Source organism: Ziziphus jujuba, chromosome 1, assembly GCF_031755915.1.
Source record: "Ziziphus jujuba cultivar Dongzao chromosome 1, ASM3175591v1".
NCBI classification, from domain to species: Eukaryota; Viridiplantae; Streptophyta; class Magnoliopsida; order Rosales; family Rhamnaceae; genus Ziziphus; species Ziziphus jujuba.
The window spans coordinates 45858826-45881429 of record NC_083379.1 but is presented as its reverse complement, the minus strand read 5'-3'; the positions used below and the strand labels follow the sequence as shown (position 1 = coordinate 45881429).

General features: G+C 34.5%; 6 protein-coding genes across 12 annotated transcripts; 4 read left to right on the top strand and 2 right to left on the bottom strand.

Annotated features, from left to right (window-relative positions):
* The first annotated feature begins 2080 nt into the window (after window positions 1-2080).
* Window positions 2081-4633, top strand: LOC107408360 (RHOMBOID-like protein 5). 4 transcript variants are annotated; one of them, XM_025072815.3, is made up of 6 exons: window positions 2081-2541; window positions 3204-3367; window positions 3472-3647; window positions 3774-4030; window positions 4131-4210; window positions 4422-4633. In XM_025072815.3, exons 1-5 carry the CDS (start codon window positions 2246-2248, stop codon window positions 4162-4164), a joined length of 927 nt encoding a protein of 308 aa, XP_024928583.1. In that variant the 5' UTR covers window positions 2081-2245; the 3' UTR covers window positions 4165-4210; window positions 4422-4633. The 4 variants fall into 4 exon arrangements, with proteins under 4 accessions (XP_024928583.1, XP_015871247.1, XP_015871239.1 ...); XM_016015761.4 differs by having other exon boundaries at window positions 4400-4633; XM_016015753.4 differs by having other exon boundaries at window positions 4350-4633.
* A 393-nt stretch (window positions 4634-5026) lies between these two features.
* LOC107408338 (DCC family protein At1g52590, chloroplastic) lies at window positions 5027-6482 on the bottom strand. The gene is made up of 5 exons (XM_016015724.4): window positions 6168-6482; window positions 6026-6083; window positions 5822-5929; window positions 5444-5536; window positions 5027-5286 (listed from the first exon to the last, which is right to left on the bottom strand). Exons 1-5 carry the CDS (start codon window positions 6469-6471, stop codon window positions 5205-5207), a joined length of 645 nt encoding a protein of 214 aa, XP_015871210.3. The 5' UTR covers window positions 6472-6482; the 3' UTR covers window positions 5027-5204.
* Window positions 6483-8107: 1625 nt separating this feature from the next.
* On the top strand, window positions 8108-12079 carry LOC107408244 (uncharacterized). Its single transcript, XM_016015624.4, has 8 exons — window positions 8108-8351; window positions 9442-9554; window positions 10030-10101; window positions 10764-10799; window positions 10874-10919; window positions 11046-11133; window positions 11614-11671; window positions 11761-12079. Exons 1-8 carry the CDS (start codon window positions 8273-8275, stop codon window positions 11809-11811), a joined length of 543 nt encoding a protein of 180 aa, XP_015871110.1. The 5' UTR covers window positions 8108-8272; the 3' UTR covers window positions 11812-12079.
* Window positions 12080-12660: 581 nt separating this feature from the next.
* On the top strand, window positions 12661-16685 carry LOC107408097 (pentatricopeptide repeat-containing protein At1g80150, mitochondrial). The gene is made up of 3 exons (XM_016015465.4): window positions 12661-14726; window positions 15367-15444; window positions 16161-16685. The coding sequence occupies exon 1, from the start codon at window positions 13283-13285 to the stop codon at window positions 14480-14482; it is 1200 nt and encodes a 399-aa protein (XP_015870951.2). The 5' UTR covers window positions 12661-13282; the 3' UTR covers window positions 14483-14726; window positions 15367-15444; window positions 16161-16685.
* Window positions 16686-16976: 291 nt separating this feature from the next.
* LOC107408489 (pentatricopeptide repeat-containing protein At1g52620) lies at window positions 16977-21199 on the top strand. Of its 4 annotated transcripts, none has more exons than XM_048462766.2 (3): window positions 16977-20108; window positions 20206-20310; window positions 20472-21199. In XM_048462766.2, the coding sequence occupies exon 1, from the start codon at window positions 17416-17418 to the stop codon at window positions 19879-19881; it is 2466 nt and encodes an 821-aa protein (XP_048318723.1). In that variant the 5' UTR covers window positions 16977-17415; the 3' UTR covers window positions 19882-20108; window positions 20206-20310; window positions 20472-21199. The 4 variants fall into 4 exon arrangements, with proteins under 4 accessions (XP_048318723.1, XP_015871385.2, XP_048318718.1 ...); XM_016015899.4 differs by having other exon boundaries at window positions 20466-21199; XM_048462761.2 differs by having other exon boundaries at window positions 16977-20310.
* Window positions 20995-22441, bottom strand: LOC107408504 (protein PHLOEM PROTEIN 2-LIKE A1). Its single transcript, XM_016015909.4, has 3 exons — window positions 22203-22441; window positions 21807-21925; window positions 20995-21629 (listed from the first exon to the last, which is right to left on the bottom strand). The coding sequence occupies exons 1-3, from the start codon at window positions 22263-22265 to the stop codon at window positions 21260-21262; spliced, it is 552 nt and encodes a 183-aa protein (XP_015871395.2). The 5' UTR covers window positions 22266-22441; the 3' UTR covers window positions 20995-21259.
* Window positions 22442-22604: the final 163 nt, after the last annotated feature.

The following is a 22604-nucleotide window of genomic DNA, read 5'->3' as shown; positions in this document are numbered from 1 at the left end:
AATATACATCTTTTTTTTTTCTTTTTTCTTTTTTCTTTTTTGCCTTTTGTATTTGTATACACTTAGGAAAAAGACAAAAAAATAGAAAGCAGCCAATTACTTTAAAATTAAATTGTTTGAGGAAGTCAATTTTAGCAGTGTGCGCATTGGCCTACTTTATTAAAAGGAAGTCGCATCGGTTTCGTTTCTATAAATGTACATATATATATATATATAGTAGTACATAAAATATAACCAGGTTATAATTTCATTATTTGTATGCAATAAGTTATACAAAGCAACCATAAATGGCTAATAATATCAATTCTTGTTGCAGTTCTTGCGGAAAGTCCCAAATAGCCTTCCACTTTTTCCACATCTGTTACAAATTACAATTTCATCAAATTAAGCTAAGAATATATATATATAGCTGAAAACATGATTTGCTTTATTCTATAGTAGATAATTAGGTACTACCCCCATCGAAATAAAGAAAAAAGGCAATCCTGCCAAAAAATTATTTGTTTCTTATTTGAAAGAGATTAGAACATGATAGAAATTGATAAAGAAATGCTTAGTTTAACAAGCATTCGTGAGCTAGAAAGGACAGATCAATTAATCACAACAGAGCAACTCAACCATCAAATTCAATATTTGGACATAGTGATCGAACGAGAGAGGCGAGAGTATTACCAAATTTAAGATTGGTAGCTAGCGATGGCATTATTAGCACATCCTAGAGTACGGTCAAAGATGGAATCAAATAAAAATTTTCAAACATGTCCCGTTAATACAGCTGCACAAACCACGTGTTTTTTTTTTGGAGTTAAAGTGGTGCCATTTTAAGGCATGATTTAGTATATGCTACAAGACATGCTGGAATTTTTATAATTCTCTCTCCTTCTCTTTTCAAGTTCTGCAGAAACTTATCGAACCAAAAGGCTTTTAATTGAATGACCAGATTAGCAATTTATTATATAATTTTCAAAATTACTTGTCTCACAAATTCTTATACAAGTAACAGCATATCAGAAAATAACTCTTTGTTTGAATGAAGCGTTATTATTATTATTTTTTTACAATTGTGACATCGTGAGCTCTCGGCAGAAAGTAATTAAATAATTTAACATGGAGTTTAAGGTCCCATGGAATTACAACTCACCGAAATATTCATGCCTTTTTGAAAAAATAAAAAAATAAAAATTAATAAAGAAAACGGTCATGATATATCTGTATTGAATCAGAAGAGCGAGTGATTTTGTTTAGTACATGAGACTAAGAGAGCTTTTATATAATGTCTCAGTTAGAAAGTTTATAGAAACTAACGGACTAACCATAAGTGAGCAACAGACAGTGACAAAATGGCTGAGCTTGCGACTTCCCACATCATTGTTCTCTATCTTGAAGAACATCAATATGTAGCACATATTTCCCGATCAAATTTCTAGAGCTATCCATTTCTAATCCAATTTTATTTGGTTGTTCCTCTGTTTTATGACTTTTTATTTATTTATTATTATTATTATTTTGCTTCATTTTGTTAACACAAGATTTATGAGCAGTTATCAAGTAAAAGAAGATAATTGGTCTTGCAGTTTCCATTGGAGGCTACCAAATAACTTAATGATTAATTGTCTCCTAATATTGCCCCTGTAAATTGTCTGCTGAATTAGCTATCCTAAATCTATGATTTCTAGTAGGCTTTTTCCAATTAGATGACCCAAAAAAGAAAGAAAAATATATATATATATAAAATTTTCAATTAACATTTTTCTACCTAGCCGGTCTGCTTACATGCATGTTTATCATGGAATGTATCCAAAGAAATAGAGAAAATAGTAATAATATTAATAATAAAATAGAGGATAATATTAATAATAAAAAGAGGATCTAATTAATGGCGTTGCACTAGTTTTGGACAATAAATAGATGCTTGGCATCCAAGTTTTTCTCCTTTTCTCCATTTATTATTATATTTTTATTTGGTTAGAAAATAGAAATGAAATAGAAAGGAAAAAGACCATGCCAACTATTGAAAGGGCGATTATGTAATTTCTAAAGCTTCTATTAGCGGGAAAGGTACCTAACTTTTAACTGCCTGCCCGGCAAACCTCGTTCCTTGCCAGCCAAATCCTAATTTGCCCTGTCTTTTTTTTTTTTTTCTTTTTTTCTCTCTTTGCCTTGAAAACTTGTGAAGAAACAGAATCTATTGCCGCCGCGAAGAGCGTCGGCACATAGTTTCAGAGTTCCTTGCAGGGAGGCTGATATGGGGAGGTGGTCGGAATCACCGCCGGACATCGAGAAAGGTCGTGGAATGTCCAGATCGCCTTTGCCGCCTCCACCGCCACCACATTTTAGCCCTCCTACGCCCAAGCCATGGTTCTCGTGGATGGTCCCTCTTATATTTGTGGTAAATGTTGCCATGTTTGTGTATAGCATGTACAGAAACAATTGCCCCCACAACAAGGCAAAGGGCCACCATTGTATTCTCGAAGATGAATTCAAGAGGTTCTCTTTCCAACCCTTCCATGAAAATCCCCTCCTTGGCCCTTCTACCAACACGTACGCTACACCTTATCTCTCTCTCTCTTTCTCTCTCTCTCTCTCTCTCTCTCTCTTTCTTCTGTCAATGATGTCATCAAATTCTGTCATTTCCATTTCCTTTTCGTTTGTTCTGATCTTTCCGGATTATGTCCTAAATGGGGTTCTTCATTATTTTTGTTGCAATTGAGAACCACCTCATTTTTCTTTCAAGTGGGATCTATAAGTTCAAAATTAATATAAAAGAAAACAAAATATGTCAAAATCAATTACTTGTATTTTTGTTACTTTAAGTCATGTTCTGAAGAAATTAGTTCTGAAAACAAAAAGAAGGAAATGTTTCAAGCTAGAGCAGAGGGGGGAAAAAAATTCCCAACTCCAACATTTCTATAACCCTTGTAGTCCATAATCTTTTCCCTCAACTTTTGCCACTTGAAAATGAGGTGAAGGAAAGGAAAAATTTCTAGGCGACAAGACAGAGCATGAAATTGATGATATTAAAAGTTCCAACTCCATGAGAATAGCAATTTGAGTGAGTTTAGAACCTGCTTAAGCACTTGGCTTTTCACACTTTGCTTTCTTCATCATGTGCATATGAATAAAGTTAAATTGTATATGGCTCTTAAATAAATCTAATAAATGATATGGACCTCCTTATTTTACATACAAGTTAAAATTTGCAGGCTCAAAAAACTAGGAGCTCTAGAAAAAGCTTTGGTGGTGAAAGATGGCCAGGCATGGCGTCTCCTTTCTTGCATGTGGCTTCATGCTGGTGTTATCCACATAGTTTCCAATATGTTTAGCCTTCTGTTTATTGGAATCAGACTTGAGCAGGAATTTGGATTTTGTGAGAACCTTAAAAACTTATGGATATGTCTAACTTATTTATTTATTTATTTTCTCTGTACATTGCAATCTTGATCTTACTTTTTTACTACAACGATTTGGCAGTCAGGATAGGACTCTTGTATGTGCTTGCTGGTTTTGGTGGAAGCTTGATGTCTTGTATTAATCTTGATATTGCTGGTAAACCAACCCTATCAGTCGGTGCATCTGGTGCGCTTTTTGGATTGTTGGGAGCCATGCTTTCGGAGCTCTTCACAAACTGGACAATCTATGCAAATAAGGTAACTTCCTCATTTCTTCCAATCTAAACTCATATTGAGTTAAACAAAAACTGGTTACTGGTTTATCACAGAGTCATAAATGTGTGGATCTATGAGATCGAACTGCATCTAACTCATCTGATTCAGTGTGCAGCACTTCTAACTCTCATCGTCATTATTGCAATAAATTTGGCATTTGGGTTTCTACCTCATGTTGACAATTCAGCTCATATAGGAGGATTCATCTCAGGGTTTTTCCTGGGTTTTATTCTTCTAGTTCGTCCCCAGTATGGATATGTTAGCCGCAGGTACATTCCAGCAGGATACGACATAAAACGCAAATCCAAGTACAAGTGGTACCAATATATATTATGGTTCCTGGCATTGATCGCCTTAATTATCTTGTAAATTTCTAATTTTATCTCTCCTCTTTTGAACAACTATTGAAGAATTCATACAAAGACACCATTACTTGCTAACCTTCTTTCATTCTTCATTTTGCAGCTACCTATACTGCTTGATTAAGATATATAAGTGACGAGGCAATGAAACGGATTCCTTCGTAGAGCATCGATTAACAGAATGTACGTTGCAGTTCAACTTCCTTTTTTTCAAGCATTGCAAGTATAGACCAAAACCACCCCTTCTTCATGTTAACAAAACAAATGTGCCAAACCTATGCAAATGTAGTAGGTATCTAATTCTATAGGTGTGAACATGCAGAAGTATTGCCATTGGGATTTGCATAACACTGTGCTGTTTTGCCTTTAAAGGTATGCGCTTTTCTAATTGCAGCTGAAGGGAAAGAGGCAAAAACCAGGTGTCAAGAAGCTTTTTCACTGACCATATATACTTTACCTTTCCATAGTCAAATTCGCCTGGGCTCATTTGTTACATGCAGAAAAATGCTTTAATTATTACTTTCCCATGCAATCTGAAGAACCATGTGAAATTGTACTCTTCTACTGAAGCATATATTTAAATCACTTATGATTCCTTTTCTTCTACTTCAGCAAAAACTAATTTGAGCTTTTAGTGACAATTACTCTTCCATTCATCCATGTTATATTAGAGCAGGCTTATTCTTTCTTTCATCTCTAGACAACAAAAAAGAAGGCCGTTACTTTTACCTGTGAGGATATAAATATATCTATATATATATATATATATATATCCATTTCTAGGCTTCTATTACAATGCATGAACAGAAACCAAAAACTACAACACGGTCCTATATTTTCCTCTTCTAATACATGAATATATTTGTGCAGCCTTCAATTCCAATAAACAGGTCTAACTTATTAATACCATGGAGTAAAACATTACTGCTGAAATCCAATAACTTCGAAACTAAGAAGAAAAATTGGACTAGGAGAAGTGAGATTATCAAACGGATATCGTATTCGCGAACAAAACATCATTTCATTAAATATATGCATAGACAGATCTAGCTGTTTCGTTATAATTCCATTTTCATTTCTACTTGAGCCAAAGTATAATATAGCGTACAAAAGCAAGATGTATACTATGAGCACTTTCAACTTATAAACATGATTCAACAAAACTGATGGATTATTCTTACAGTTCACATGATTCTGTGCGACCAAAAATTGTATAACGGTTGTTAGCAACATTGTCATAGGCAAAATCTCTTATGAACCTGCAACCATCAAAACAGAGGAAGAATGAATGATTAATAATATTATCACCTTTCACCGCTTCCACCTGTTTTGACTTAACCTGAAGGAACCTAGAGAAAATACCTCCTTTAAAGAGAAGGGAAAGGGAAGAACAAAATTAACAAAGGGATGACTTACAGCGGTATGAACTGAAGAAAGAAAGCTAGCTGAGGGAATGGTAAGTCTATGTATTCCATTATCTTTAGAACAGCTTCTGACTTGATGTATGATCTGAAATCCACCATAACAAACGCTTATTTTGGATCATCCAATATAACCCATTTTACACTGCTATCTATTTGCTATGTCCTGATTTTTACAATCACTCCTCACTTTACAAATAAAAATAACATTCATTGCGGTTGTTTAGATTGCTAAAAAGAGAAAATGTTACATGGACTGGAATTTCGCTGATGTTTAAGGAAATTCAGAAGAAATTTTCTAGTTGGGTATTGAATTTGTAATCATATATCTATATATATATATATAAACTGAGATGAGGATAAGTGTGTGTACCTCTCTTTCTCAACAAGTACGACACTCGAAATATCATCAGGTTCTCTTCCTGACCTCCTTAGCAGTTTCTTGCCTGCTTCACTCTGCAGAGCCTCAAACCTTATTCTCCTGTGTGAATAATATTAAAAAAAATAAACATGGTATACTGGTAATCTAACAAAATAAAAAATTAAAGAGGGAGAGAAATCAAAAATCTAATCTAACCCATTTCGATCATTATCGCGTACAAATTTTACACCTCCATTACACAAGTTGCAAACACCTGTACAAAGTATAAACCAAATTCAATAAGCCATCATTGTTTTCTAGTTTTTCACAAAATTACAACAAATAATAAAATATATACCGTCAAATAGCATGATGGGCCTGGTGTCTTGCTCAAAGAAGCCCGAGGTTGCTTTGACCCAATTCACCACATCGTCTCGGCCTCGTGGAGGGGACACAGTCGCAAACACAGTGAGTCTCCGTTTAATGTGCGCCCGGCGTGGTGGTGACACGCCTAATCGTACGCATCCACCGGGAATCACAAACGCCATGAGCTTTAACGGTTTGGTTAAAGTCTGAGCGAATGTTAGTGATTGTTGGAAAACTCTGAGACTCATACACAAATGGGGGAATTGTGATTTAATCAGAATCCCCTTAAATTTCATTGTAATTACGCAATATACCCGTTTAAACGTTTGAGAGAGACAGTGAGTTAAAGTTGATGTTGGGCAAGAGAATGGCATTGTTAGTAATAGTAAGTAAAGTTCTGGGCAACCTTCTGCCTATTTTACGTGGCTCCATTGCGTGCCACGCTGGAAGCTCTAGAATCTGGCGGACAAGCTCCGACTCAGAGATGGAACCGAGTCCGACTCTGTTACAAAATGATATTTCGATAATAAAAGAAAAAAGGTGAAAAATCAAATAGTTTTTTAGTTTTCCATAATTGCATGTTAATTTTTTTTCAATATTATTCAATAGTGGATCAAGAATCGATAAGGAGTTTCGAGAAAAACAAAAATGAATTTGAGATTGCGAGAAGAAAAATAATAAAAATATTTACAAAAAATTTATGGATCTACAATAAATAAAATATAATAGAGATATTTTTAAGATTTAGAAATAATAAAATGTTCAAAATAAATCTGCAAGCAGGTTTAAATCTTTTTTTTTTTCTTTTAAATCTTGATGATTAGATTTCATTATTTTGAATGCACACGAAGCTAAGTATAATATTGATAAAATATATTTTATATCTCTATATATATATATATATAAAGTAATTTTATAGTGCAGATCCATATGTAAACAGTCTGTAATATAAAAATATCTTTTATGTATATATATATATATATCTATGTATATATTATGTATATGTCTATATATATAAAAAAAAATTTTACAATATAGATGATCAGTATGTGTACTATAGATATTGATAATGGTTTTTAAAACATACTTTATCTTTTAGTAAATTTATAATTATTTTTTTATCTATATTAGAAGGTTACTAGTTTCGTTTAAAAAACCAAAAAAAAAGGAAAGAAAGAAAGAAAGAAAAAGTTATAAGCTTAATTTGTTAGTCTCTCAACTATACTTATAATTATACTTTGGTTATGAACTTGTTTTTGAACATTTTGATTTTTAAATTTCAATTTTTTATGTGCTTTGGTCTTATGGTATTTTGTGTTTATTTTTTAACAATTTAAAATGGTGCAATGTAGTTCATACAACATCTGAAGGTCTTAATACAACATATAAAAGTCTTATGAGTTGTATGAATTTATAATTATATTGTTTTTCCTTATTACAATAAGTATATAGTATATTTCAAAATAATTAAGAATAGTTTTAAAATTAAAGTGGATACAAAAAACAAAAAGAAAGAAAGAAAGAAAGAAAGAAAGAAAGAATTTTAGCAACCAAAATGCTAAAATAATTATAATGATAAAATATTAGTTTGTTTTAATAGACTAAAATATTGCCACAATCCGAAATATTTTTTTAATAAATAAAGTTTGGTGATCACAAAAATGTAAATTTGTCTTCTCAATCACCATAAAAACTGAACAAACAATATGTTAACATAATTAGTAATAAACAAACTTGGTTGAGACTTATAAGATTAAAAACAAAATTAAACTTATAGTCTTGGCGGTATTTTTATTTATTTATTATTATTATTATTATTTTGTTTTCGTCCAAAAGAATAAGTGCCACATCATATTGCTGACATGGTTGCATTGGTTGTAAAATATTTTCCATCAAATACATATATTTTTAAATAAATATTTTATCGAAACGGCCACTTATGGAAAGGAACCCTCCCATTAGACTGGTACCGCCCCTGTAGCTTTTCTGACGAAGCACAAGGAGGCGGAGAAGAAGAAGAAGAAGAGGAAGAAGAAGAAGAAGGAAGAAGAAAGCGGTAAAAAGGCCGAGAAAGAAAATTTTAAGGAAAAAGAAAAAATGGGTTGGTTGGGTGAGACTGTCGACTCTATCAAATCTCTTCAGATCCGCCAGGTCCTCACCCAGGGCGTCAGTCTAGGTTCGTTTCCCTTAAACCCATTTATTACTCTACCTCTATCTCTTTCTGGGTCCTTTACAAATTGACATATTTTTCCCGATCTGTTTGGCTTCTGAGAAAAATGTCCGCTTGTGATCAGAAATTGGAGTCTCGAACTTTTTTTTTTTTTTGGCGTCTTTCGTCGATTTAAGTTAGTAGAGCTCGATACTCTGTCGAGCCTAATGTGATTTTTATTGACTATCCGGAGTTTGAGATTCTAATGTCTTTTTTTTTTTTTTTTTTTTACTTGAAATATAGAGGACAATGATTTGTAGTGGAGATTATTTGTGGTTTTGTCTGTGGGTTTTGGTAATTCAGATAAAGGTATAGGGTTTAATTGTATGATACTGGGAGTCAACGTGACGCGAGTTGGTTGAATTTGTATTCGTAATTAATTGCTAACAGTAAGCATAGAATGGGTAAGGGAAAAATTATATTAAAAAGCATGAATCTTCTGTTGGTTCCATTTTTTAGCAGGTTTCGGTTGTAAAGCTTTTACCTTTTTCTAAACTTTATGGCTTAGAAGTGGTTCTTAATTGTAGGTTGTACTTTTTTTATTATTAATTTTTTTTTTTTTTTTTCATATTCTATGCTTTTCTAATGTGTTTACGCATTGTGGGTAGTGCTTTGATTTATATCTATGATTCGTGTAATAAGGTTTCAGTTTTGATTTTTTTAATCACTAGCAATTAGTTTTGGGTCTAATCTTATGTTGTTGATTTTAGCAATTAGTTTTGGGTCTAATCTTATGTTGTGGATTTTAAACTTACTCTGGTTTAAAACCAAAGCTCCAAGCTTTCAATGTGGCTAGGAAGTGATTTTAAATTATATCTGACATCCATTTGACGAAACTACTTCTAATGCTTACTAAGCCGGGCACTTTATAGAGGTAAATATAATACCTTTATGAACGTTACATATGCATAAAAAAGTATAGGATTTATTCCACCTATATGGTCTCAGTCTCTTACCCTTTTCTGAAAAGGCTGTATTGGTAGTATCACTCACCAAGATTTTGGCTCCATAACTTGTCTGCAAAAGTTTGGTGAGAGTGGTTTGCTTTCTGTTTCAGGAATGATAGTTACCTCTGCACTTATAATATGGAAGGCATTGATGTGCATAACTGGCAGTGAATCACCTGTTGTAGTTGTTTTGTCTGGAAGCATGGAACCAGGATTCAAGAGGGTATGCTAATCTAATGCTTGAATGCTGCAATAATTTTGCACAATTAATATGTTCAAAGGGTGATTGCTACTTTAAATGCCTGATCATTTTTTAGAGCATTATGGTTTTATCACTTCCGGTTTCTAAGTACTTTCATAGGAAATCTCCTTCCCTTTTGTCCTCAAGACCTTTTTTTATTTGAATATTCCTCATATTTGTAGGCATAAGGTTGTTATTATGCAAGAAATGAGAATATTTCTCCATGAAAATGGTATTTGAACCTATAATTGGTTATTTTTGAAGGAAAATATTGGAAACTTTTCTATTAGTGTACTGTTTATCTGCGAATTTTTTGTGCTGCAATCTATTTTTGATATGTTCTTTTATATGTTTACATGTTTCAATTCAATTATTTCTTATGGGGCTTTAAGAGTTGATTCCTTGATTTGTATCATTTAGTTTTGCTTAACTGATGATGACCATTTATTTTATGCAGGGGGACATTTTGTTCTTGCACATGAGTAATGATCCTATTCGTGCAGGGGAGATTGTTGTTTTTAATGTAGATGTAAGTGGTTTAAAGTTTCGTTTTGCATATGTTCTCTACCTCTTGCATATTAAGCTTTATCTTTTGTAGCGTATGGTCTTCTTCCTGTACTCAACCTGATATCTTCTTCTAAATTGAAGTCAATTTTTCTCATTATCTTGCTTTTTATTAATTTTGTTGTGGAAAGTGGGATGTATAGACAAATAGTTGAAACATTTTAGGCATTACCTTAGATAAATGCACATAAATTCTTCAGCTTTAATCCTTTTCTATCATAGCGACTTTAGCTGTCTGTCACAAGGATTTATTATACATTGTTTTTTAATCCATATATTAATTGGCAAATAGCCATCCTTAAATTTTTAATTTCAGTGATATGTTTTATTGAGGGTTTGTATATCTTTATAAATGTCTTGACTTTATTTGGGAACTTTGAATAGATTCATATTTTATTGGAACAAGAGTGTAAAAGCTGGCAAAACTGTGATCTTTTTCAGCTTTTTATGCTCTTTATGAAATTTCATCTTATATTAATTTATAAACTTGTGGGCAGAATAATGGTACATTTTTTTAATTTCTTTCACAATTTTCATTCAAGAATTAACTTTGTTGTCCTTGTCCATTCTCATAATGTTTTCTTGATCTGTGTTAGATAACCCCATTATGTATGTGTGTTTTTCCAGGGTCGTGAAATTCCAATTGTTCATCGTGTTATTAAGGTAAACTTTTTCTGTATCATCAAGTACTTTTTATTTTGTCAAGTTGTATTGATGATTAAGTGCTATTCCTATAGGTTCATGAACGACAAGATACTGGAGAAGTTGATGTCCTCACAAAAGGTGCTAGTTTATTAATTGACGTCCTTGTATACACTTGTCTTTTAGATGAATTACTTTCTGGAATCTTGATCAGGGAAAATATACTACCCCTATTATTGACCCTATATAATGTGTGATCTTTCTCAGGAGATAACAATTACGGGGATGACAGGCTTTTGTATGCTCATGGTCAGCTTTGGCTTCAACGGCACCATATCATGGGCAGAGCTGTAGGGTATGAACTCTGGCATTAACCTCTAATACCTAAGCCCAACCTCTTTTTTATTTTTGACTTGACTTCAGCTTTTCAAGAGTTAGAACGAATATATCATTGTGCATTCATATCATCATCTTGAACTTTCAAATGTAGGTAGTACATTTGTGGTTATCATGGTTGTGAATCTACATTCAATATTTACTCCATTAGTTGCACCAATCAGCATTGACTGTAAATTGGCCAATTCAGTTCATTGGAAAAGCTAATCCTAATTTCGGAAAAACTCTAGGAGACAAAATTAATTCCTATATATTACTTTTAAGAATGCATTTAAAATTTTATCAAGGCATGAACCCAGGTTGTGGTGTAGTCCACATTATATGTTATCATATCCTGATTATAGTATACCAAGATGAGTTATTCATAAAGTAGGATTTTCATCCATTATTTCTTCTTAATACATATTTACACTGTTAAGTTCTCCATTATGATTTGCAGGTTTTTACCTTATGTTGGCTGGGTAACGATTATAATGACTGAGAAGCCTATTATCAAGGTTGGTTTGTCAACAAAAACACATAATTGCACACACGAATTGGTGAATGTTTTACAAGGAAAATAATCCATTCTGTTTGTTATGTCCAGTATATTCTAATAGGTGCATTGGGGTTGCTTGTCATAACTTCAAAGGACTGAAGGAAGCAATTTCTAGGAGTCATCAAATCTCTAAAAATATTTGCAGCATGGCCACCTCTCCTTGAATTTGTTATTTTCTCTCGTCCTCTGTACACCATACAGGCCCTTATATGATAAATTATATCAGAATTGTAGGTTGATGTTTTATCCTTTTTGTTCAAGCTCTTCACTTTCCTGCGGAACACTTTTTTGGTTGAAAGCTTTTGTGCCTCTGAACAGGTCAATGTTTTAGCAAAATACAAATTAACTTCTAGGTTTCTTTATTTTATTTTATTTTCAAATGAAGGAACAATCCTTCCCCATGAATTATGTTTGTTATTTCAATTTCTGATTTGTTTTTTTTTTTCATTTATTTTTTAACTTGAGAAAGTATTTTATCAAGCACTTTTTTTGACGTGCCTAATTGTATCTTTTAAACTTACAAATTACATTTTTTTTTTATTATTAAAAATGTTCTAACGTCTGTGGTCCCAATTTAGCTTCATAAACTGATGTCTACCATGACCAAAATGAATATCGAGGCAAAAATTGATCAATAATGGCACTTCCGATATCATATCGGTTAAATTTAAATATTTTAGGATACTATTTTTTTCAAAGAGAGGAGACTAATTTAAGTAAAACCAAAAAAAAAAAAAAAAAAGGCAAAAGCTATTTGTTGAGTATTCTGCATTGATATTTTTTGCTTTAATAGTTTTTCATTTTTTTTTCTTTTTTGGGAAAAAGGAAAATAAGAAAAGAAAATTTGACAGGATATTGAATTTTTTTTTTTTTCAATATTAAATTTGCGAAGCCGATATAGTGACACAACGCCACATGATGATCCGCCAAGTTCTGACCAATCGTCTGTAGTTATTTCAGCAGTCCACGCTTACTTACGATGGACCCCCAGGTAACAATCACAGTTCGCCTTCTAGCTTCACAAACGAAAACAAAACCTAAAACCCCCAAACCCCGCCCTCAGCCAAAAAGCCCAAACGAAAAATATCACCCAGGCCGTGTAAATGAGCTCTCGCTGCAGGCACTGAGTGGTGAACTCTAAGTTCCTTTTAGGTTTCAGTCATATTTTCCATACCTATCCAACTGTAGCTACCGAAGGAAGGAAAAGGGTATCTACATATTTATACCTTAAAAACACTTTTTTCTTTTAAGTTTGATCTGATTCTAGTTTGTTCTTCGTATCTGGGGTGTTTGTGTTTCTGGGTTCTTCAATTCGCTTTATGGGTAATGGGTAATAATAAATATTTTCAAATCCTTGCCTCGAACATTGATCAATGAGCATGATTCAGTCTAAGAAAGAAACCTTCGAACATTATCTGACAAACCCACGATTCGTCGCTGTTGATTGTTCGTCTTTTCTGGTTTTCAAGTTCTTGATGTGGCTATGGTTATTTTATCAGAATCGTTGGTGTAGAATACTACTCATTTAGATGGGTGGTTATGTTTCAATTTGAGGGAACTCCTATAGAACATGCTCTCTCTGCGACCCATTCGCAGGTTTTGCAATGCCGCCACTGTTTTAGCGTCCAGTGACTGTCGTGCAGCTATCTCTAATCACGTCTTGAGTACCAAACGATTAGAAGAACCTGCTCTCCTTAAGCTTAAAGCCGAGAGAGACCCTGAGAAGCTGTTTCAGTTGTTCAAGGCAAATGCCCACAATCGGATTGTTATCGAGAACCGCTTTGCATTTGAAGATACAGTGTCCCGCCTAGCGGGTGCTCGACGATTTGATTACATCGAGCATTTGCTCGAGCATCAGAAGACTCTTCCGCAGGGCCGGAGGGAAGGTTTTATTGTGAGGATTATAATGTTGTATGGTAAGGCTGGAATGACTAAGCATGCAGTTGATACTTTTTATGATATGCATTTGTATGGTTGTCGAAGAACTGTTAAATCTTTCAATGCTGCACTTAAAGTTTTGACACTAACCCGTGATTTAGGAGCTATTGAAGCATTTCTGAAAGAGGTTCCATCGAAGTTTGACATTGAGTTGGATGTTTTTTCCGTTAATATTGTTATTAAGGCTTACTGCGAAATGGGTATTTTGAATAAAGCATATTTGATTATGGTAGAGATGGCAAAGGTAGGAATAAGACCAGATGTGGTTACATATACTACACTGATGTCAGCGTTTTATAAACATAACAGATGGGAGATTGGCAATGGTCTCTGGAATTTGATGGTGCTGAGAAGATGTTCGCCCAATCTTGCTACATTCAATGTTAGAATTCAGTATCTGGTTAATAGGAGACGAGCTTGGGAAGCTAACAGAGTTATAAGTATAATGCCAAATGTTGGCATCACACCTGATGAGGTTACCTATAATTTGGTGATCAAGGGGTTTTGCCAAAGTGGCTATCTTGAAATGGCCAAAAGGGTTTATTCTGCTTTACATGGCAAAGGGTATAAACCCAATGCCAAAATTTACCAGACCATGATTCATTATCTCTGTAAAGGAGGGGATTTTGATTTAGCCTATACAATGTGTAAAGACTGTATGCAAAAGAACTGGTTTCCAAATATTGATACTATTCATACATTGCTTGAAGGCCTTAGGAAGAATGGGCAGCTTGGTAAAGCTAGGGCAATTATGGCATTGGCTCGGAGAAGGGTACCCCCATTTTCTTCAGATCAATTGGGTGCCCTGCAAAGCATATTGTCCAGGAGTTGAATAATTATGACAGTACGGAAAAGAGAAATTTGGTTTCTTTATGTAATGTGCAGCTCAAAAGAGCTGATATTCTTTTTCCAATTTTATTTGTTAATTTGGTTAACTATTTGGAAATAGACTTTGATGGGTTTATACATCATACAAAAGGCAAACCCCATTCCTTCGGTTAATTTGTTGTACCACCACAATAAAGTTTCTGATTAAATGAGAGTTCAGAATGGAAAATGGTTATCCTTGTTCTTTTGTAAGTTCGTTCTTCAATTGCTCTCTTTCTCATGCATATGTATGCATTATTCTTTATGTGCACTAATTGGTATATGTATGCATTCTTCTTTATGGGCACTGATTGGCTTGAGACCACCCAAGTATCTTTTTATTCCAATATTTGTATTTTCCAAGTATTGGCTGCGGTACCTAGTTTCTCTGAACTGATGGACAGTCCATTCATCTGACTTTTACTGGCCTTTTTTATTTTCCTTTGGCATAAATGTGATGCCAATGTCACATTTTTATATTGTCTGCTATATCAACTCAAGTATTTCTGCATGGTTAATGGTCTAGGCACCAGGAGCGCACATATATTTGGATGGGTTATCTGTCTACATGGACTTGATATATCATCTGTCCACTTGAACAGTTGCAAATATAATGAGCCAATTTCAGTGCAATGCTTTCTCTATGGAGTTCACTTTGCTTTGCTGTGCTTGTGCTGTCTCTATGCCTATATCTACAAATATTGTTTTCATTTTTCATAAGAATTGTAAGAATTAACAATTCATGCTTGTAGATATAAAAGAACTCACACTCCCCCACATTGGCCTTGCATTTCAAGTTTTTTATGGTGGTGGCTTTTTCTAATATCTTCATGTTTTATTTCATTTCAGCTTACATGTTGAAGAAAAGAATGTTCAATGGAAGCAGAACAAGTTCATCCCTAACTGTCATGGAAATGCTTAAAAATGGTAATTTCCACCATTTCACTGTCTTTTTATGAGAAGTTGGTAGTTGTTTTTGACTTTTTATATAACCATCCTTTTGTATCTTATTGTTCAGTTTCTTCACTATATTTGTTCATTGAATTCATTTACACGTTAAGTTTTCATTGAAGGTGGCAAAATGAACAACATTTGAAGTTTATATTGAATGCCGATGTTTGGGGAAGTTTATGCAAGTGATATTCAGATTGTTTAGTAGATATATTAACCTGATGTAGAGGATTTGCATTTCATGTGGGTTTGTGGGATTATCTTGCAAAATTTTCAGCCTCTATGCTTGATGGTGGGGGATGATTTTTTCCCTTTCAGATGTTCTGATGCTTGCATCTCTATTAAGAATTAGATAACTTTTTGAGGGCTTCATACTGAAGTATTTATAGGATTTCTTGGTTTCTCTCTAAAAACTTGCTGGTATGGCATAGGATTTTGATTAAAGCTTGGTTGCTATCTTCCAGCTTATTCATTTATGCCAATAGGATATTTGTTTTTGATTGCCCCTAATTTCCTATGTAAATAATCAATATTTGGTTGTTTCATCTATAACCTAAATATTTCTTTTGTCCTGCATTCTGGTGCAATTTCTTCATGTTGAAGAATTCTGCACCTGCATGTGTGCCTGACATTTCTTTTCCCTTGACGATAGCTCTAAATGCCTATTTAATCAGCTATTTCATTGATTTTAGTGAATTGGTGGGCTTGGCTTCTCCTTCCTTTAGGTATGGGCAGCTGCTATTAGCAAGCATCTTACAACAGAGAAATTTATAGTTCGAGGGATCGCTGAGAATTGATGATTGATGCTGGTTTGACGACAAAAGTTGACCAATTTCGTCTCTCTCCCTGCTTCGTATGGGAATTATCTTCAGATTAATATGGGTAGAATTGGTGATGCATTGACTGGTTAACTTAGAATGTTTGCTAGCATATGGTCCTTTGGCAAAGGGGAAAGCAGTAAATTCACCTAAAAAAAAAAAAAAAAAAAATGAAGGGGAAGCAGCAAGCTGGAAAGTCCCTCCGTTATGCTTGATGTGGTGCAAAACTGGTAATTGAATGTCAAACGGAAGCTGAGGTGCGAGATCATAGCTCTTGCCTTTAGGGTTCATCCTTCCATGTGCATATGTATATGCTTAATTTGCTAAGCTATGGACCGTTCATTTTGAAGATATCAATATATTTGGTGGCGGAGATCGGGTCATTTTTGCATTTTCCAATGATCGTAGCAACCAGTCAAATTTTTTTTTTTTCTTTTTTGATAATAATCTTGTAAACAACCTTTTATTACTTACGATAGAGGAAATTCTTTTAGCTTGTTGACCCACCAAGTTTCCTGGCATTCCTGTTGAAGAATTACCTCTTCAAAACTCTCTTTTTTTGAAAAAAAAAAAAAAAATATATATATATATATATATATAAATATATACACACACATATATTGGCTAATCAGATCAAAATACCTATATATCTTTTTTTTCTTGTATAGTTTAATGTGACCGTGAAGTATATACTTAGAGATAAATATTTTAACCAATTTCCGATATGTGGGACTGGTTTTTGCTCGAAGCCAACAGGCAATGGTATACTATCCCTGTTCAGCGCTAGTGATAGATTCTAAGCACCGGCCGAACCAATTGCAAGTCAAGATTGATAGTTTACGAAGCAGAAGCCAATGCTGCTTGGTAATAAAACTTATCAACAAGTTAAAAAGTAAGCCAGATTAAATAAATTATAATCAAGTTCCAAAAAAATGAAAGAAAGGGAAAAAGCAGAGAAAAGAAACCTGTCAACGGTTTTTTGGTCCTTAAAGCTGTTTTGTGCTAGCCTTGAGCTCATATCAGAAAGAAACAGCCATGAAAATGAAATAAAGGCTCTCAAGAACCCCAAAAAAGAGCCAAGACCATCCACTCAAACTCCGTCAAGCTTCGCGAAAAACAAACACATGTCATGTCTAAAACCCTGCTCTCTCGTATCAAACCAGCGCACAACCCAAAGCACACATCTTTACCGGCTCACCTCAAGAAATTGGTAAATGAAACCCTCCATATCCTCACAACCCACGATCAATGGGAGGACTCCATCGAAATCCACTTCGCCGAATCCCAGATCCTTGTTTCCGACATTGCCCATTTCGTTTTGGACCGTATGCATGATGTGGAATTGGGTTTAAAGTTCTTCGATTGGACATCCAAGAGATCATCCCACTGCTGTTTCCCAAATGGGTTTGCTCATTCTTCGCTATTGAAGCTCTTGGCGAGGTTTAGGGTGTTTTCAGAGATCGAAGTGGTGATGAATAGTATGAAAGTGGATGGAGTCGAACCAACGCTTGATGCGCTGAGCCTTTTAATACGAGCTTACGTGGATTCTGCTTCGGTTGATAAAGCTCTTGAATTGTTCCGTATGGCCGTTGAAATACATGGTGGTGTTCCGAATGCTTTTGCTTGTAATTCATTACTCGATGCTCTTGTGAAGCATAGGAGAGTTGACACTGCATGCAAGCTGTATGAAGAAATGATTAAGAAAGGTGGTAGTGAGAGTGTTTGTTTGGATAATTATACTACTTGTATTATGGTGAGGGGTTTGTGCAAGGAAGGGAAGGTTGGGGGAGGAAGGAAGCTGATCAAGGATAGATGGGGAAAGAATTGTGTTCCAAATATTGTGTTCTATAATACACTTATTGATGGCTATTGCAAGAAGGGTGATGTTGATAGTGCTAATGCTCTTCTCAAGGAGTTGAAGTTGAAAGGTTTTGTACCCACTTTAGAGACTTATGGAGCTATCATAAATGGGTTTTGTAAAGCAGGGAACTTTGAAGCGATTGACTGGCTTTTGATGGAAATGAAGGAAAGAGGTTTGAATATTAATGCTCCTGTATACAATTGCATTATTGATGCTAGATACAAGCATGGTTACATGGTCAAAGCTGAGGAGACGGTGAAGAAAATGATTGAGAATTGTTGTGAGCCAGATATTACTACCTATAATATTCTAATTAATGGATCATGTAGAGATGGCAAGGCTAAAGAAGCTGATCAACTTCTGGAGAAAGCAATAAAGAGTGGATTGATGCCAAATAAGTTTTCTTATACTCCTCTTCTATGCATTTATTGCAGACGAGGAGAATACTCCATGGCTTTGGATTTACTTATCAGGATGACAGAGAGAGGACAGGAACCTGATTTGGTTTCTTATGGAGCTCTCATCCATGGACTAGTTGTTTCAGGGGAAGTTGACAATGCCTTGACTATCCGGGACAAAATGATGGAAAGAGGAGTACTGCCCGATGCTAATATTTATAATGTTTTAATGAGTGGACTCTGCAAGAAAGGGAGGCTTCCTGCTGCCAAGCTGCTGCTTGTTGAGATGCTTGACCAAAATGTACCACCTGATGCATTTGTTTTTGCCACTCTGGTTGATGGTTTCATTAGAAACGGTGACCTTGAACATGCAAGAAAAATATTCGATTTTGCAATTGAGAAGGGTGTGGACCCTGATGTTGTGGGGTACAATGTTATGATTAAGGGTTTCTGCAAATTTGGAATGATGAAGGATGCGCTATCTTGCATTAAGAAAATGAGAAGAGAGCACCATTTTCCTGATGTGTTCACATATTCCACGGTTATTGATGGATATGTCAAGAAGCATGATTTGGATGGTGCACTGAAGGTTTTTGGACAGATGGTGAAACAAAAATGCACACCAAATGTGGTCACATACACATCCTTGATATTAGGGTTCTGCTACAAGGGAGATTCAACAAGAGCTGTTAAAATTTTCACAGAAATGCAATCCTGTGGTTTGGAACCTAATGTAGTTACATACAGTATACTTATTGGGAGTTTTTGTAAGGAGGGTAAATTTGCGGAAGCAGCCTCGTTTTTTGAACTAATGCTGATGAACAAGTGCATTCCAAATGATGTCACATTCCATTATCTGGTTAATGGGTTCGAAAATTATGCAGTGATCAAAATTTCAGAAAAAACAAAGGCATCTCAAGAGGAAAAGAAATCAATGTTTCTAGATTTTTTTCAAATGATGATATCAGATGGATGGGTTCAAATGGCTGCCACTTATAATGCTATTATCATTTGCCTTTGCCGACATGGCATGGTTAAAACTGCTTTACAGTTACGTGATAAGATGATCAATAAGGGCTTCTTTGTGGATTCTGTTTCTTTTGCTTCCCTGCTACATGGTATTTGTGCGGAAGAAAGATCAGAGGAATGGAAGGATATAATCCCCTGTAGTTTAAAAGAACAGGACCTCAAAGCTGCTGTAAAATACTCGATTAAAATGGACCAATACCTATCTCCTGGAAAAACCTCTAAGGCCACTTTCATTTTGCAGTCCTTGGTTGAAGGCTGTAAATCTCATGATCAACATACTGAAGAACTCAAAGTCTCGGTAAGATAGCGAGAGAGAAAGACAGAATGGTTCTTTGATAACCTCACAAATGTCTGGGAAGTTGAGGGAGACTAGTACCAAATATCTACAGCTAAACTTAACATGCCACTTCCAGGATACATTGAAACCCTAACATGTCACTAAAGAAAAATCTCTCTGTGACATATCTCCTGCAGGACAACCGACTTGATAAGTGGGTGTCTCCCAAGGATCCATATTCAAAGCGCCATAATCATGTAAATATAATTTTTTGATGAGTAAATTTCAATGGAGTATGAATTTTGAATTTGAAGCTTGGAGAGCCTTCTGGATTGCTTTATGGTGCTTGTGCAGGCAAACGAGGGCATAAAAGTCATCTATTTACAAGCTTGCACATTATCTGTGACATTTTGTGCAAGTTAAGAAGATATTTGAAGAAAATATGACTTCAATTCTAAGGTATGTAACAGGATATTAATTATATTTTATGGTTGTCGGTAAGATACATTCATAAAAACTTGATGAGTTAGATAATGTATATCAAGCTAATGCAATAAAACAGTTAACATATGTAATTCTGGAAGTGTAACCTTATACTCTTTTTATGTCTCTAGTTGCAGGGCAAGAAAGAATCACGTGGTAATTTTGTTGCAGTGCAGAGAAAGTGGTAGATAAGAATAGCTCTCATCAGTTTCATAGAGCACACAACGATTCTGACCTTTCCAGTTGTAAATTATTTGCCAAACTTGTAGAATGTATAGCAAAAGGATGGTATTTTGTAAGTCAGACTAAGTCAATAATGCTCTTGACTGTTGTTTAGTGTGTACTTTTTTTTTCCCCGCCTTAGTGAAAATGTAAACTTTAGAAATATTTTAGAGAATTTCCACATTCCAATCACGAATTATATGGGATTTCCAGCATATCCCGGAAGAAGAACGACTTTCTTTTTTCAGATGTTGTATTCTTTTAGGATTTAACTTTATATTTTGTACCAAAAAGAAAAGAAATAAAAAGTCATCTTCCCCAACTTCATGCTAAAGAATCCATCACCGCATTGGGAATTGGGATAATAGATCCTTGACACTTGATTCAGCCTTAATAAAGCAATAAGCAGTTTGAACCTTTCTTTTTTGGACTAAGAAAGAAAGAAAATAGATCAATTCATTTTCAACAGAACATCAAATCCCCATTTTTAGAAGAAAGATTGGAGTTGAGCGAACAATTCATGATGTGCCATAGCCAAAATACGTACATTAAAAACACAAACAAGACATAATTTATCATAAACAAGAAAGTCACTCTGCAAAATCCCAAAAAAAAAAAAGTCATTCAGCAGGCTGAGGAATAAGAGATTATACTTTGTCTAATTTGGTGCGTACTGAAGTGAAGATGTTTATTGAACAACCGATCAAATTTTTGGCCTAATAATGATGCCTTTGATGATAAGCCCTTTTTTCCAATGTCCACCATGTTCATAAAGAGTGAACCACACATCTCGGGGTCCTTCTTTGTTTGTTTGAAAACTTCCACCATTAAGCTCTATCCAATCTCCTCTAGGCTTCTCTAGAAGACTAACTACTCTCTTCTGAACTTTTCTTTCTGATAGATTATTGATTTCCAGTGTAACTGGAAGTTCCCATCCAGATGCCCCATTTTTTATCTTAATAATGTATGCAATTTCATAATCAACTCCAGGAGAGAGCTCTGACATCTTAAACTGTCCTCTCACTTGCAGCCAGCATACAGCCGCCAGTTTAGCAACCTCAATGTTTTCATCACTGCATAATATTGGATAACAACTTTGCTATGCTTATGATTGAGAGATATTTCTTAAAATAGAGCAAGCTCTAATAAAGTAAGACAACACACACACACACACACACACACACACATATATATATATATATATACATATATATGTATACTTTTTTTCTTCCGAAATTTCCATTCCTTACCTTGTTTCTTTATAACAGTTCCAAACCCAGTATCCAGGATGACCGCCCCAAGCAATATCCAACCATCTTGGGTATAACATCATGCATTTATATCCAGTTTTCTTATCCACCCAAATTTTCTGCAAAAAGATTGGAAAACAAACCGTGATTTCTTTACAGTGTCTGATCATTACACAAGTCACATAGAAAGACAATTTGTGTTTTGAATTTCCCTCCGAAAAGCAATTAAAGGATGAGTAAGTGCAAAGCTCAACAAATGATTGCTTTCGGACCCCCAAGAACTTGTAATCTTATCATCCTGGAGAATAATAATCTAAAAGAAAGTAGGGAGAGAAAAAATTGAATAGTTACAGATCTTATATGGAAAGAGGCCCATGTATATATAAAGAGACTGACCTTTCTCTTAAATTCATGGAATTCGCCGTGACTTGAACTTGTCATGGGGGAACTCATCACCATAGGATAAGAGGTAAGACCCTCTTCGGTTTCTGTTAATAATATCTAATCCAACCAGTAAGCTAGGGAAGAGCATTTCTAATTCATGGTAAAAGATGTTCTTCAACTTGTCTTTGCGCAGTAGCCTTTTTTCTTTTTTTTTTTCTCTGTAAAAACATATATTCAAAGGGTTATTTGGTAGGTCTCCAAGTATGTCAACTTTTCAACAAAATACAATCAATGTGCTAAAACTTGTTATAAAGCATAGTGAACAAAAGACGGTAGTCTTGCAGCCTTTCATAAACTTGATATACGTACACTGATTTTTAAAATGAGGTCTTATTAATAATTATTTTCTCTTCT